General features: G+C 46.9%; 2 protein-coding genes across 5 annotated transcripts in view; one reads left to right on the top strand and one right to left on the bottom strand.

The window, feature by feature from the left end:
• The window catches only part of AIDA (axin interactor, dorsalization associated), a 32,331-nt gene extending 29,919 nt beyond the window's left edge, over window positions 1–2,412 (top strand). The window contains exon 10 of the mRNA XM_055144577.1: window positions 83–2,412. Within this exon, the coding sequence (XP_055000552.1) occupies window positions 83–179 (97 nt within the window). The 3' untranslated portion in view covers window positions 180–2,412. The remainder of the gene's footprint in view (window positions 1–82) is intronic.
• Window positions 2,413–3,744: 1,332 nt separating this feature from the next.
• The window catches only part of MIA3 (MIA SH3 domain ER export factor 3), a 42,280-nt gene continuing 30,234 nt past the window's right edge, over window positions 3,745–15,790 (bottom strand). For 2 of the 4 annotated variants that reach the window (XM_055144567.1, XM_055144569.1), the window contains 19 exons: window positions 15,672–15,749; window positions 15,481–15,591; window positions 14,773–14,844; window positions 14,495–14,599; window positions 13,857–13,979; window positions 13,635–13,746; window positions 12,167–12,222; window positions 11,990–12,080; window positions 11,679–11,817; window positions 10,453–10,554; window positions 9,573–9,633; window positions 9,085–9,120; window positions 8,844–8,911; window positions 8,636–8,736; window positions 8,367–8,516; window positions 7,389–7,465; window positions 7,180–7,251; window positions 5,315–5,474; window positions 3,745–4,787 (listed from right to left, as the gene is read on the bottom strand). In XM_055144567.1, coding sequence (XP_055000542.1) covers window positions 4,417–4,787; window positions 5,315–5,474; window positions 7,180–7,251; window positions 7,389–7,465; window positions 8,367–8,516; window positions 8,636–8,736; window positions 8,844–8,911; window positions 9,085–9,120; window positions 9,573–9,633; window positions 10,453–10,554; window positions 11,679–11,817; window positions 11,990–12,080; window positions 12,167–12,222; window positions 13,635–13,746; window positions 13,857–13,979; window positions 14,495–14,599; window positions 14,773–14,844; window positions 15,481–15,591; window positions 15,672–15,749 — 2,085 coding nt within the window. In that variant the 3' untranslated portion in view covers window positions 3,745–4,416. The remainder of the gene's footprint in view (window positions 4,788–5,314; window positions 5,475–7,179; window positions 7,252–7,388; window positions 7,466–8,366; window positions 8,517–8,635; window positions 8,737–8,843; window positions 8,912–9,084; window positions 9,121–9,572; window positions 9,634–10,452; window positions 10,555–11,678; window positions 11,818–11,989; window positions 12,081–12,166; window positions 12,223–13,634; window positions 13,747–13,856; window positions 13,980–14,494; window positions 14,600–14,772; window positions 14,845–15,480; window positions 15,592–15,671; window positions 15,750–15,790) is intronic. The other 2 variants (XM_055144568.1, XM_055144570.1) reach the window with 1 other exon arrangement.

The raw sequence follows: 15,790 nt of genomic DNA, 5'->3' as shown, positions 1-15,790 counted from the left end.
ACTGGGTACTGGAGACTGGCGTTTCTTCTCGGTATGCGGCCTTGCAGTGAGTCAGCTGACAATGGTTTTCTTGTGGTTACAGGTACAAGAAGCCCACTGACTTTAAAAGAAAGAAATTGCAACTATTGACCAAGAAACCACTTTATCTTCATCTACATCAGACTTTACACAAGGAGTGATCCTGACATGAATAGCCTGGAACTTCTGTGAATCGGACCACTTGGTCAAAACCATCACGACAGCCTATTGGTCGCCGGCAGGCAGGAAGCCAGCTGTGCCGTGCCAGGAGCCTGCAGAGTGCACTGGAATTCTGTGCCACAGGATTCAAATCCCAGCACATCGCTGGCGTCTCAGACCCCTTTGGAAACAGGCTGATTGTAGATGGGAAATGTTTTTACTTTTCTATTCATTGTGCAGTTGAGTCTCTTGTCCGATTTGCCACTACTCCCGCCTTGCACCTGGAACAGCTGTGGTGGGTGGTTCGAGCTCATCTTCAGGCTGACGTCAGCAACAGGAATGTGCTAGAGTTTACACATCTCTTCACTCTGCTCTAATACACTCTTTTGGTTTTCTGAGTTCATGTCCAACTTGGGGTTGAAGTGGGTGGCACCTTTTGAAGCAGCTTGAACAGGAGTTGAACCGGTATCGCTGCTCAGAATGTGGGTGTGGAGACGTGAGGCTGTTCCTCGGAGGCGGCCCCTCCACTCCCCCTCCCCTTGCTTAGCATGTGCCTTGGCCAGATGCATAGCCCCTGTGGGCACGTTCCCAGGTGATGGCTGCAATTTTTCCAGATAACCAGATTGATTTTCAGACATCGAGTATATTTTTAGTCATATCAATTTAGCTGTTCTACTTCACATTATTCCTTCATTATAATCCTATTTAAGTTAATGGTGGCACCATCTCAAAATAATTACAAAGTTTTAGGTGGGCTTATAGTGTCTAAATCATGCGATGTAAGACTGATTTGGGTCAGATGCTAACTAGATATTGCAGGGATATGCTGATTTTCTGACAACTGATTGTGAAACCTTAAACCTGCATACCTCTTCTTGGAGTGACAAGTATGCAAAATCCGAAATACTTTATTTTTTTTATATAGTTAGGCTTACCATTTATTTCCTATTTAGATATACTGGCACTCAAACATATGGAAATATGTGAGTCATTAGCTTGTTATGACATTGCTATTTTAATGGGGCATAAATAAAACTTTTATAGTACACATAACAATGGGTATTCGATAACAGAACATGAGCATTTAGGGTGGGCTTTTTGTGGGTTAGGTAGAAAGCCCACATTACTCGTTCTTATTTAAATGAGCAGTGCTAAGCATGGAGTGTATGAGTCCTTGGCCTAGTGTTGAGTGTAGTAAGCAGCTGGACCATTCCCTGTTGCTTTTTCAAATAAGATAGCACATAAAAGAACTCCACGCCCTTTGCCCTTAAGATCTCAGCTTTATTTCCCTTGTTTGGTCATTTGTCTCTAAAAAACTTTGAGCCTCAATTTTGAGCCAAATCTGGTCATCTTAAATTCCAAAATAATCGTCCAAAGTGGCTCACAGGGATGAAGAATTTACCTTCTTTCCTTACTGATTGAGCTCTAAACTGCTAAGTTGTCAGCCCCAGCCCCTGCAGACTCAGTTCAAGAAGCAGGAACAGATTTTTCCCCCTCACAGGCAGTGCCTGGTAGGAAGAACTCGGTACCCTGTGCAATGATCGGCACCTCTGACCATCTCAGTGCTTCTAAGCCTTCCCCGTGTGGCGACACCACCTGGAAAGTTACCCCTGGGAAACATTCACGTGCAGCAAGTGTCTGACATTCTCTTCTCACAAGCCTAAGACATGTCCAAGCAGTTGTTTTAGAAAGTGTCTGCAGTCGCTCCCCTGTGGCTCCTGTGACGGACGCTCCTGCCGTCGGCATGAGAGGCGCAGATGCGGACGTGGAACTGACAAGCCTTCAGAACCAAGCCTCGGAAATGAGTCTTGAAGCAACACAAACTGCTCCTCTCCTGTTTCAGTTTCGCTCTCAGCTGGGCTCTCGAGCAAGTAACCAAAGCTCCGGCAGACACTGTCCAGGAGGAAATGTTGCTGCCTCACCACCACGGGCCCCAGCAGTTGTCCTGTGCCGAGTGGGCCACTGCCCCGCCCACCGTCACCCCTAGTGCTCCTGGCGCCGCGCAGGAAGTGGTGCTGGGCTGGCCCGGGAAGGCGGCACCACGGCAGGCTCGGGACTGCTCAAACCACTGTCGCTGGCATTCCTCTGATAACTGAGTGTAAGCACACAAACGGCTTCCGAGGCTTTAAAAGACCTCAAGAGCTTTGATTTGAAATTTAGGTTTCATTCACCTTTCCCATTATGTTGGTTTTTTAACTATAAATCTATTAAAAGACTATTGGGGCTGACACGGTAGCACAGCAGGTAGAGCGTTTGCCTAGTACGTGGCCGACCCGGGTTCGATTCCCAGAATCCCATATGGTCCTCTGAGCACCGCCAGGAGTAATTCCTCAGTGCATGAGATAGGTGTGACCCCCCCCAAAAAAGGCAAAAAAAAATTAAGAATCAAGGAACCAGGGAGATAGCACTGGGCTCAGCAGCACGTGCTGTGCACACATAACTCAGTTCAGCCCTAGGACCCAGCACCCCCGTGTAGGGATTACTGGGAGTCCCTAGTAGTTCCCCACCACAGGGCCCCTGCACAGACCCTGCAGAAGTCACAATTTCCTTCATCATGTCATTTTGTACTTTGAGGGGGTTGGCGTTTTCAAGTTACGCTCTGATATCTAAATGCTTCTCACCCTTCCCCTGTGTGTGGCCTTCTGGCCTTCGTTCCTTCCTTTAGCCCCAGTCCTACTCCTGGGCCCCTTAAAGGTTTCTTGCCATTGCCCCCAATTTGGTTTTCACCTGTGGCTTCCTTGGGTTACCCTGATGCCCACTGGGCCCCACGTGGTTCCTGGGTGATGAATGAAGCCTGCCAGTCACAAGTGGGGGCAGATCCGTACAGCGCATGTGTGATCCCCGGGGCTCAATCCCTAGGACAATAGTATTTTAAAATATTGCCTTGGCAATAACTGAAGATGTACTGTGATCATGGGTCTAATATTGTGGAAGGTGCCACCCCAAGTTCTTAGGTTTACTATCTTTAAGAGGCAACAGTTTTGTAGGCTCAAACAACAAAAAGAACTGAGTTTAGCACCAGAGTTCTAAGCAATTCAGGTGTTTTTTGTCACTCCCGACCACCACCAGTCACTCGACTGGATATAGCCCAAAGCAGAAACAAAGCTGACAGCCTGTAACTGTGGCCCTCGGGCATGCCACAAGCCTTACAATCCTAGGTCGTCCTTTCTCCTAGTAGGGTTTTTTGTTATTTTTCAATCCTTGAAAAGTCCGAGGCAATAGGGCTTCTCTTGGCTCTTGAACTCAGGTGGGCCACATGCAAGGTTCAGCATGTTACCACTGTGCATCTCTGGTACTTTTATGGCTTAGACACACGGTTTCCGTTTTTTGTTAGCACCCTTCAAGTGAGAATGATAAAAAGCACAGCGGTGCTACTATCAATGTAATCCAGATCATTCTCAACTCGGCGGTGGTGCCACCAGCACCCCTGGCTTCTCTGAAGCAGGCAAAGCCTGCCACAGGTCGAACCTCCTTAGATCCAAACCAGCATTTGGGTTCTGGTAATTCTAGTCACTTGTTTCCAAAATGGGGCAAATCAATCCACAATGAATCAACACACACTCGGGAAACAGTAATAACCAAAAGTTTTATCAACTATTACTACAAAGGATTTCAGCGAGAGGCGAAGAGAGCCTTTAGTGGTCTTTAGTAAACATTTTAGCGTAACAGTCTTTGCGACCAAATATTCTTTCTTTATTTTTTTTTAAAAAAAAAAAAAGCTTATAAACACCATTACTCTGTATTCAGCTGGTGTACACTAAAAAATAGAATGGAAATACATGTTCTTATAGCATTTCCACAGGAAATGTTCATATTTCTCATGACACTCTAAATCATTTAGCAGTTACATATGCTACATTTAACTAAAACACAGGTATTCTTTATTGCACATTTCAGAGTTGTAAGGAGGCTCTAGCATACAAGATAATTTTTATTAAGAGGAGAAATTGTATTTTTGAATTGTTTGGCTCAAAAAATGCATTCTGCCAGAGCAGCTTATTTTGAAAAACTTTTAAATCACCCTGCAGATTTGTTGGGGGGGGCTGGGGGTTGGGGCCTTACCAGGCAGGCTCGGGGGAATCACATAGTTGGCTGCTTTTAAGGCAAACGCCCTACCTGCTGTAGCTCTCTCTTCAGCCCCACCCCTTTAGATGTTCCAGTCAGTGAACTCTTTACGGTCAAACACATAGCGCCCAGTCGGCTTCCTTGTGGACGGACCAGCTGTCAGAAGTCACAGTTTTAAGGGCTCTGTCTCAGAGCCTGGGAGGCGCTTGGGCTGCCACCCTGAGACGCAGGGGGAGCCTCCTCTCGAGAGCCGGAAGGCATTAAGTTTCTAGCCGCCGATGGAGGCGGATAATCCTGGGGCCCGAGAGGTGGAGGCGGATAATCCTGGGGCCCGTGAGGTGGAGGTGGATAGTCCTGGGGCCCGTGGGGTGGAGGTGGTAATCGGGTACCAGGAATAAAGTACTCTCGGGGCCCCGGAGGGCCTAATGGTCTAAACGGTGCATGTCCAGGTATGAATTCCCGAGGGTCATAGGGCCCGTCCCGTTTTCCAGGCGGAATGCCTGGAGCATATTCTTTCAGGCCCAGTGGTGGGCGCAGGCCAGGACCTAGAAGAGAGAAAGTCCCATAAATACACATGACCTGACTAGGCCCAGGTGTTCAGACACATCACCTTTCTCACCGATGGTTCCCAGTGAGGCCTCAGGAGACCCCCAGGTCAGTCAGAGCCCCGGCGGGGTCAGACCCAGCCCCTCCTGTGTTTTAAGTCCATTTTAGCTGCCCTGGGCAGATGTGAAATAACTGACCCGTAGCCAAGTCTGGGGGCTCCATGTGTGCATGCCGTGGGCCCAGGGCTCCCTCCCTCTTCCTCTCCGTGCCCCTCCCATGCAGAGCCATGTCCTCCCCGAGCTTGGGTGGCAAGTTCTCGCCAGAACGGAGCAGCACACAGCCACAGGTGTCTGAGATACTACAGAAGCCATGTTACGGGCCTGTGCACTCTCCTCGAGTGGCTCTTACGAAGCTAGAGGAAAACGAAGCTATTCAGTAAGAGCCCCGCGGCAGTATTAAAATTTCAGTGAGAAACAGGAAAGACGAAAACTCTTCCCCCAACAGTCATCACTATCAGGCGTCATACCGAATGAGGGCATGTTCGGAGGGATCGGCCGAGGTCCAAAAGGTCTAGCGTGCTGAGGCAGCATTCCGTACCGGACGGGCGGTGGTGGAGGGCCGCCCATGGGGCCCCCCAGGAGAGGCATCCCTGGGAACGGTGGGGGGCCCTTCATGGCCATCGTAACCTGCACAGAAGCAACTGAGGTGCTTGAAATACTTTGTTAGGAGAGCAAAAGCACCAACACCAGAAAAAGGTAAAACCCAGAGAAGCCTCCATCAGGAGCCTGATCCTAAGCAGAGCCAGGCAAGAAACTCCACCGTCCAACTGGGTCTAGGCAGCTGGGCGAGGAAGAGCCAGACAGTGCTGGGCTCTGAATGGAGGTGGCCCTGCTCAACCGAGACCAGCCACAATCAGGTGTGGCCCCAGAATTATTTTTTACGAAGTCACGAGAGGGACTAGTTTCAGCATCCTCGTATTAATAGCATGAGTATTGGCAGGCACAGAGGAGCGCTGTCTGACAGTACCTAAGTGAACGGTGACCTGGCCTCACAAACCTCCCACCACAGATCTATATCCCAGGGGAAAACGCAAACACAGCGACTGCCGTGCACGGAGCACACTACTTGTCCATTCTCTCCATCTCAAGGTGGGGTCAACTGAGGAGCTGAGCTGTGCACTCACACCCACGGGAGAGGCCGAGTGAGAATTCTGCACCAGGTCACCTCAGCCTCACCTCTGACAAAGAAATCCTCCCACTACTTCAAATGAGTCTGGGGTCTCCATGCTGTCCTTAAGTGAAACCAGTCATTCCCAAACTGGGTGGTTCTGCCCAGCAAGTGGGGTGGACGGTGGGCAGCCCAGGAAGCTGAGAGCATCGTCCATGCCAGTGTGTAGGGGGGGAAGGGGGCGGGGAGGGGAGGGGCTGTTTGCTTAAAGAGGGGAAATTTCCATGGGGTTCCATCCATTTGGGTTCTTGTTTTTTTCTGGAAAAGAGGATGGCAAGCAAGTAAGTTTGGGGCACTTTGAATAAGACAATCTCTGGAGAGCTGCATCTGTGTCCAGAGGTAAAACATGGAGGTAAGTCCAGGTTGTCTATACCAGTTTGGCAGGTAGTTTGCAGGGAACTGAACTTGCTGCCATGAGTCGCACCGACAGAGCCTGTCCTATGGGGAACTGGGCCAACCATTCTGATGAGGACTGACGAGCTCTGAGGCCAACCAACACAAAAGCATCCACATGGAGAGTGCTTCAGACAACAGGAGACGCAGCAACAGGTAACACACATTCTCACTTTCAACATTCCTCTAACAGCAACCTGCAATTTCTAATTACTCCAAGTAGCACAGCGAGTAGGGCATTTGCCCTGCACACGGCCAACCTGGGTTCAATTCCTTCATCCCTCTCGGAGAGCCCAGGAAGCTACCGAGAGTATCCCACCCACATAGCTACCCTTGGCATATTCAATATGCCAAAAGCAATAACAACAAGTCTCACAATGGAGATGTTACTGGTGCCCGCTCAAGCAAATCGATGAACAACAGGATGACAGTGTGTCAGGGTTGGCCTAGTGTCCAACTCAAGAATCCTTCACACCCGTCAGACAGAGTAAAGAGCAATATGGAATGAGCTGACCCCCGACTTGCAGCAGTCAATACTGAGCACACAGTACTAAGTCAGAGTGAAGACTTTCCACACAGTCTTCACTGGATACTCTAAGCAAAACGGCAAGGAGGGAGAAGAAGGCCCACACACCAGTGGTTAGTCCAGCAATGCCTCTAGTCACAGACCACAGGCTGGTCGGTGCTGCCATGCAAGTGTCATGCCCTTCATGTCCTCAGAAACACAGCATGGAAAAGCCCAGGTCAGCTCTTAAGCCTCTTAGTACTTACTGCTACTGGGTGCTCAGTCAAAGGTGCACTGCGGGGACCCGAAGGACTGCCAGACTCTTGGGGGACAGTTGGCTTTTCAAAAACAAATGAATGAGACAGTGCAGGTACAGTGGAGCACGCAAACAAGAGACAGGGCAGAGAGGATGTTACCAAAGATCTAAACAGTCGGTAAAGGACCTCGCCGCAATTCCGAATGGCAGAGAATTTACCTTGCCCTCATCCAGCGCCCTGCTGGGGGAAGAGCTTCTGGAGCTGTTCATCACAGGGGCGGCTCCAGGTCCAGCATCTGTAGAAGGTCCGAGGCCACTTTAGACTTCCCACTCCGACATGTCTCAGCGTGGAAAGAACCCAGCATCCCCACCTGCTCTGGGACCTGCAGCCCAGGGCACCAAGGGCCCACAGGCTGCGCTTGGACTGGTGAGAAAACCTGGACCCACCCAGTGATTGTCCCCAGAATAAACCACCTGGGGTGCACTGGGGCTCAAGCCCACCTAACATTATCATGTAAGAAGCGGCAGGGCCTGAATGAAAGGCAGTCAGCCCGCATAAGGCATTTCAAGCTTCAGACTCCGTGCAATCAATGGGCTGATTCCTCCCAGTCTTATGTCATCTGACTTCCACATCTCATGTCCTAAGACATTTATGATTAGAAAAACAGCATTTCATACTGTCACGACAAGAAATGAAAGCAATGTTGCATACATTATAAAGATTTATGGTTAACTTTTATAACATCAGAGGGGAATGCCAGAAATATAGATATGTGTCACAGTACGAAGAAGCCAAAAATTAGTATGTATTTTTGAATCTTATAAATAGCTGCTTCCCATTCAAAAGTAGAGTTTTCAGTAGACTATGCATCCAGTTTACAAAATAAGAGACCTGGGGATCAGGAGACAGTAGTTAGGGCCCATCCCAAGCATGTGCTCAGCCTGGGTTCGATCCCACTCCCGCCTGACAGCACTGAAGGCCCTGCGCTCTGCGGGGGGCTCCTGCAGTCACCAGTGACCCAGGAGGCTAAGGACTACCAATGGGGCCTGGGACCTCCTGAGCACTGCCTTGGGAGCCACCCCCAGAAAGGGATAAAATTTCTTCTCTAATTTGGACAGACCCAACTTGTAAAATGGTTTGTGTTTAAAGGAACTAACTCCCAAGAGTTTACTGCAAGGCGCCAAGCAAGCACTCACCAAATTCACTCCTGGGCGGCTCTCTGCGACTGAGTGCAGTGGCCGAGAGGGGCCTGGCAGGTGGCTCTGTCATTGGCGGCATGGGTGGTGGCGAGCATTCTCCACCGCTCACGGGAGAGGGGCCGAAAGAGCCGTTCTGGCTTAAAGGACCTGCGGGCCACACGCAAAGGGACACGTCAGCACCCTGAGCATTCTCCTCTTCAGCAGCCCCCATGACCTCTCAGGCTGCACACGGACACAGCAGAGGCCCACGCAGGGACAGCCTGTACCTCTGCGGGGAGGGTTGTGCATGCCAGGTCTCCCCGGCAGCGGCTTCACAATCACCGGCTCCTCCTGCAGCATCGCCATCTTCTGGGTAACTTCTAACAGTCTAGAATAAATGATGGAATTAAACATCATACAGAAAATTAACTTCTCATTGGATTCTAGTTATGGAACTTGGAAACACCCTGAAGAACAGGTCTCAAAAGCACGTACTTCTGTCTCAAGCTGGCAGCCTCTCTCTTCTCTTCCGCCATGGCTCTCTCTGCAGCTCGAGCTTTGAGCTGTCGGGGGGGAAAGCTGGCTACAGATATCCATATACACCGGGATACGTGCGCGCGCGAACCCACACACACACACACACACACACACACAACACCCCCCCCCCCCCCCCCGTGAATATCCAACTCAGGCTCCGGTGTGCTAAGCTGTGCCCAAGGGGAAGCAAGAACCTTACCCAGTTTTCGTGTGCTTTCTTCTCGTGTGCAGCAATCTGGAAAAAGCACAGCAAGACATGTTCGTGGGGGCCCTGGGGACCGGCACCTGCCGAGCGCAGTGAGGCCCTGAGCCCCAGCACGGCGCCACCCGTCTGCTGTGCAGTACCCCACTGACACACCGGCCTCCAGTTCACAAAGACAGACGTGCCAGCATTGAGCAGCAGGACTGAGCCTGGGGGAAGGGCCACCTTCGGTCAGGGCCAGCATGCACTCTGCGCGGCCACGAGCCACGACCCCATGCAGCGTGGCTCATCCAAGGTCATCCTGGCAAGCGTGCCTGCGCACCTGGCCACCAGGCGTATGAGCCCCTCACAGCCCAGCGACAGCTGGCACCAGCACAGCTCCCGAGTGAACGCAAGCAGCAGTGAGGGGAAGGGGCCCGAGCAGTGAGAGACAGGAGTTTGATTCAAAAGAAGTCTGGGATGCCGTGAGGCAGCTCAGGCGTTACCTGGTTTTTGAAAGAATACTCCGTCTTCGTTAATTCTTCCTCCATTTCTTCGATTCTCCGTCTAAGAATCACATTTACTTTTGTCAGAGCACAGCCAAGTAAAACTTTATACCGTGTCACTCTGACAACTGTTCGCATACCAGACTTCACTCCTCCCGACAACACAAATTTTATGTCAACATACAAATACAATCCCAAGGTTAGGGAGACAGGTCCAGGGCTGCACACAGGTCTCCACCCTGGAGGTCCAGGTTGGATCCCCAGCACGCTGTGGCCTCCCACTGAGCACCACTGGGAGCAACCCCTGAGCACCAAGCCAGGAGCCTCCCCAAATACCACCAGGTATGACCCAAAAACAATTTTAAGAATCCAACATAATCAAAAGCAATGCTAGGTAATTTCTGTATCACTTAATGCCCAGAGATACAGAACTGACTATTTCCCATTCTTCAATATATTCTCCAATAATCTACCATGAATATCTTCCTCCATGAAGCTTTTTCTTGCTTTAATTATTCTCGAGTAAAAAATTTCCCAGAGCAATGAATTCTGGGTTGATTGAATGGCATAAGCGTGTGAAGACTTTTTATGCATCATCTAACAAGCACCTTCCAAAAGTGAATCCCACACACCGACTCGCCATCAGCAAGAACCAAATATCCTTAGAGTTGTGCCAACGTTAGGTGTAAGAAAAGTGTTATTCTTTTGTCTTTCTTTTGCTAACTTAAAATACTTAAACTCTCATGAATTAAATATATTCAATGTCTCTTGACCATTTATGTCTCTGGACCATTTTGTATGACCCAATGTAAAAATGGATCTGAAAAAAGCTACAGTACTTTTATCAGCCACTGACACTCTCTTTAGAAGCTGAACTCACTTGTAAGTTTTTACTTCCTCTGCAGCCAAATCTGCCTTTTCATCTGCTGCTGACAGTCGCTGTTCTCGTTCCTGCCGTTCGTGTTCTTCTTGACTCAGCTTTCTAAGATAAAAATCAGTTGTCATATGAAAACCTCTTATTCCAGCAGTCTGTCTGTTTCTGCTCAAATGTTATTTTCCCACCTTCTCTAAAACACACAGACTGAAATAAAGCCAGAGGAAGAAATCAAACCTGCCAATCTGGGTTAAAAAACCACTCTGGCAAATCACCTGCATTCATTCTCACATACCTCTACTCAAAACAAATGTGAAGGAATACTGTAAGTTTGGGATAAAGTGAGTTTGGTGTGGAACCTGAGTAGAATGTGAAAAGCCAGGTCTGATCAGCAATTAAGCTTATTAGCATGATGCAGGGGATATCACTTTCCATTCCCATGATAATTACTTCCCTTATTCCTATCACAGAAACTGTCTTTCAATCCAAAACTAGTAAGATGATAAAGATAACCAAAGAGTCTGTTAGAACTGATCTTCTGACAGTGAGTCAACCATGGAACACTGCCACTTTTCAGCTACGCAATTCGTAATTTTTCTGTGGAACAGTGATTAAGAGGAAATATCTTAAAATTGACAATGTTCACTGACTAGATAATCAAACTGTTCTATAAACTGGTAATTATTAACTACCAGAAACTCGTTGTAACCTTTAAATATATAAAACCTACCATAACAAATTACAGTGATATCATTTAATTGTTTTAAAGGGATATTTTCTTTCTATCCTTGTCCTTTGATTCAAGTTTTGTTCCTAAACATATCTAGCTTGAAACTTAATTTTCTATGAATCAGAAACAAAGAGAGGGTTTATAGTAAAAGTAAAAAGGTTAATACCAGCAAAAGAAAAAGATTTATGTATTCTTTTAAAACTGCCCATTCAGTATTTCAGCAAGTATTTTGAGTTGCTATCAAATACTGATTTACAGACAAATCACTGTCCCCGCACCAACAATCAGCTGCCCTACTCAGGGAGATGAGGAAGAATAAAGAGGAGAGAGAATCTGCCTCCAGAGTAACGGAGTCGGCAGGAGAACAGTCAGAAGGCTGGCTACCGGAGCCAGGGGGAGCGCCCAAGGCGACGCGTGTGACCCAGGGGCTGAAGGAGTGCGCTTGGGCAGGCAGCTGCAGGAGAGATCCTGCTGCGGCAGTGCAGTGGCCGCCAAGACTTACTTCTGTAACATCATCTCTTTCTCCTGGTAGAGCTCGTTCAGAATCTCCACTTTCTGCTTCAGAGTCTTGCATTCTTCCTCCAGGCCAGACTTGACCGAGAGCAGCGAGCTCCGCTCACTTTCCAGTGTCTTTATTTGATCTAGCAAGAAGAAAGTACCTCGTGAGCTCCGTGTACACACAAGGCGCAGAACAAACGTGCAGGGCAGGTTTTGTTTGTTGAGATGGGGAAGAAATGGGAAAACTGGATGCCATGCTCTGTGCCCCTAAGCAATTCCACTTACTTCCAAATTTTCTGCTAGGAAACAACCCACCTTCCAGATTACACTTGGTGGACATTGATGCTCGCAGTTTAGACTGTAAAAGCTTCAGGTCCTCTTCAACCACTGCCACTGCAGTCTGGGTCTGCAGGTTGCAAAGGAGGGAAGTTTCTTACAATACTGCCCTGAGAACTCAGGAGCACTGATAGTACTCTAGAGAAAAGCGCGTACCCGAGAAACATCCATCATCTGTTTGATTCGATTTTTCAGCTTCTCAGGCGGGTCACCTAAAAAAGGGGGAAAAAGGGGGGGTTTCCATCGATTTATTCTCTCCCTTTTAAGCCTGTTTTTTCCTAACTGATTTTTTTTGTTTTGTTTTTGGGGGGATCACACCGGCAGGCACTGAGGCCTTACTCCTGGCTCTGTGCTGCGAGTTCAATCCTGCAGTACTTGGGGAACCACAGTGGTGCTGGGTACTGAACTAGAGACAGTCACACACAAGGCAAGCACCTTAACCACCTTAATCTTTGTACTCTCTCTCCAGCCCTCTTCCCCCCAGTTTTCTTAACTATATTTTCCTAAAATAAATCAACTATCACAAGCATTCAAAAAGGAAATCAATTTCGCCTACAGAATGGTAAAGATACTTGACTTCAAGACAACTGATTCAAACAGTGAGTTCCAGGGTTGGGGAGACAGTACAGGGGGCAGGGGCTGGTCTTGTGCACAGCTGACCCAGGTTGGATACCCAGTACCACATAACAGTACTATAAGCCTCTCCTGGAGTGATCCCCAAGTGCAACTGGGTGTGGCCTAAAACAAACCAAGTAAGTGAAATCACAGGAGCAACAGAAATAGAACAGGTGTTAAGACTCATACCTTGATGCCAACCAACCCTAGTTAAATCCCTGAGCATCACCGTTCTTACATAAACTCCCAGAATGGCTGAAAATCTTCTAGAAAGAGCCCCTCCCAAAAAAGGAAGTGAATTTCAAACTTGTAAAATATTATCTATGTCATTCTTAAGCATGCAGGGAGACGCATGAGCATTATCTTCTTGGGCTAGTTACAGTACAGTGGGTAGTACAGCCTTACATGTGGCCAAACCACATTCCATCTCCAGCATCCCATGTGGTGCCCCCCCAAGCACCCCCAGGAGGAATTCCTGAGTGCAGAGCCAGAATAAGACCTGAGCACCACCCAGTGTGACCTGAAAACAAAAACCAAAAGCTCTTTTTACTCTCTCTCAAGTGCCTGATTTGGGGACACCCACTCCTCTGCTCTCCCCAACCTGCTACCAGGGTGCTTCATACAATCACGCCCAACTCGGAAAATGCAGCATAACACACTGTCCTCACAGATGGGCACTAGAGCCTTAATCCCCGGCTTCAAACATCTGAGCGCTCTGGATCTGGCTGTTTCCATAAACCAGAGCTAGAGACGAAAACTGAAATCAAAATGCCGTGACCGTGATGGCGAGAAGTTTCCCCTACTGAACAACTTACACAGCCCCAGCCTCAGTGCAACATACAGTCCTCATGGTCCAGAAAAAGTCCACGTGTGCACCGTGCCTTCCGCTTTACCACAGCCCAGCAGCCCCTCCGCCCCACAATGTCTACAATTCAGTCCACTGAAAAGCAGCTCCAGACCAGGGGGAGAGGAAGACAGTGAGAGATGCAGCCTCTCTGAGACCACCTACCTGCCACTTCTCCATTTGCTAACTCATCTGACTCATTTCCTCCTCTGTTTTGACTCTCGAGTTCAGATTCACAATCCAGCCGATTCAATTGTGTAATACAATTGGTCAACGCCTAGTTGGGGGGTTGGGGGGGGAAATATTAGAAACAACTTCCCAGTAGACTTCACAAGAGTTGTTGAGAATTAGCCATGTACTTGAGAAGGAACTTCCATTAATACTTACACCAATATCATCATCCTGGTGGTTGAGAGTTACTTCCAAGTCTTTTTGAGTCTGTGCAAATGATCTGATTTGCTCGCTCATCTCGGAATGTGATTTAGTCATTTCTTTGATTTCTTGCTGTAACTGATAATTTGAAACAACGACCTTCTTCAGAAAACCAGAGTAAATTCAAACAACTCACAAACAAAAGGGGTACAGGGTAAACCTTACTGTCTCTCAAAATCACAAAGCTCACCTTTTGTCAGTGGGTTATAAACTGTTCAAATAACAGATTACAGACACCTTTTACTTGATGTAAGATACTCAATACCTTGATCTGAGAAAACAAATGCTTCCTTGAAACTATTCAAATGAATGACTGAGGATCTGACAACTAAGCTTTGTACAAGAAACTGTATGTACAAAGAGACAAAAATATCAGATCAAAGGAGATCAAAAAAATACACTTAATATGGACAGCATCGTCTGAATTTGTGAACCTAAGAATAGAATCACACATGCAAATTTGAATATTCAAGTTCATAGCATTTGGTTCCCTTGTTCATATACTCAAAGAAATTTATTTTTTTAATTTTCTCTTTTTAGCATTTTAATTGAGGTACCAAGATATACAATACTAGACATTAAGTTTTCTTTACCTGATCCTTCTTCTTCTTCAGTCTAGCATTTTCTTCTTGAACTCGGTGACATTCAGACTTCACCTTTTCTTCACTAAGTTTAGCCTCATTAAGAGCAATCTGAACCTAAAAACAAAAAAATGCCATTCATAAAATTACAAAGAAAAACAAAAGAATGTTAAACTCTTACAATTACTCATACTTCTTGGCTTATGCATTCTTAGCATATATCAAATGTTTGCTCATTAACAAATATTAGTATAATACTAGTATCTTGTAGAAATTATAGACAGCTTTACCTCTGATAATTCAGAAGCGTTCATCGAAATAACATCCTTTAATTTCTTTATAGATTTTTTGTTTTCCAGTATCTACCACATGGAAGAAAAGAGTATTAGAATTCTAGCAGATGATCAATCTTATCGGGACTATATGGGAAAGGCCGCTCTACCATCTTTGGAACTGTTTGGGGAGGGGGGTAAGGAGACAGGGATCACTTCCAGTGCTCAGGGCTTACTCCCATGTGTTCAGGGATGGTGGTCTCCGAGGATCAAGGATTTAAGGTATCGGGAACTGAACCCAGGTCAGTCGCATGCAAGGCAAATGCCTTAGCTACTTCACACTCTCTCCAGCCCCACTGCAACTTTTATTACAATTCTGCATCTATTCTAAAGTTTAAAGTTAATTTTTAAAAAAGAACCAAGCAAAAGAAATCAAGGTACTGGGAGTATTCTATTGGACTACGATTCTTCAGTTGTTCCACTTGTTACAAAGGGCTGAGTTAAACAATAAGAAAATTATCCAGGGCTAAGAAAGACTTCCTAGGCCCATAAAAAGTTTAACTTGTGACATTATCACTTAAAATTCTACAGTAATGGTCATAAGGAGTTTAATTTCTCTCCCAATTTTACCCAAGTTAAAGCACTTTAGAAAACACAGAGTTCAACTCTATCTACCCCAGAGTTCAAAAGCCAAATTACAGTAACATTTAGCAGCAAAACTCTTACCAAGTCTTTATTCTTGGCATTCTGAGCTCGCTCAGATTCTAACATATCTCGCAGAGTTCTAGCTGTGTTACTCAGAGATTCATTACTTTCTTCAAGCTTCTTGATTTTATCCTACACAAAAAATTAAAACAATAATACACTTCTGTTTTACTCTTTTAGAATGAAATACCCATAAAAGGATTTTTTTTTACCTCATATTTTGCAGCTTTATCAGAAAGAAGGACATTCAGTTTCTTGGTTTCTTGAGTAAGCTTCTTGGATTCCTTAACCTGTATAAAAGCATTCAGAAATCACTATGTTGCCTCTCTAA

The sequence above is a fragment of the Sorex araneus genome, chromosome 7 (assembly GCF_027595985.1).
Source record: "Sorex araneus isolate mSorAra2 chromosome 7, mSorAra2.pri, whole genome shotgun sequence".
Lineage (NCBI taxonomy): Eukaryota > Metazoa > Chordata > Mammalia > Eulipotyphla > Soricidae > Sorex > Sorex araneus.
The sequence above is the reverse complement of the archived record's forward strand: the minus strand, read 5'-3'. Positions and strand labels throughout refer to the sequence as shown.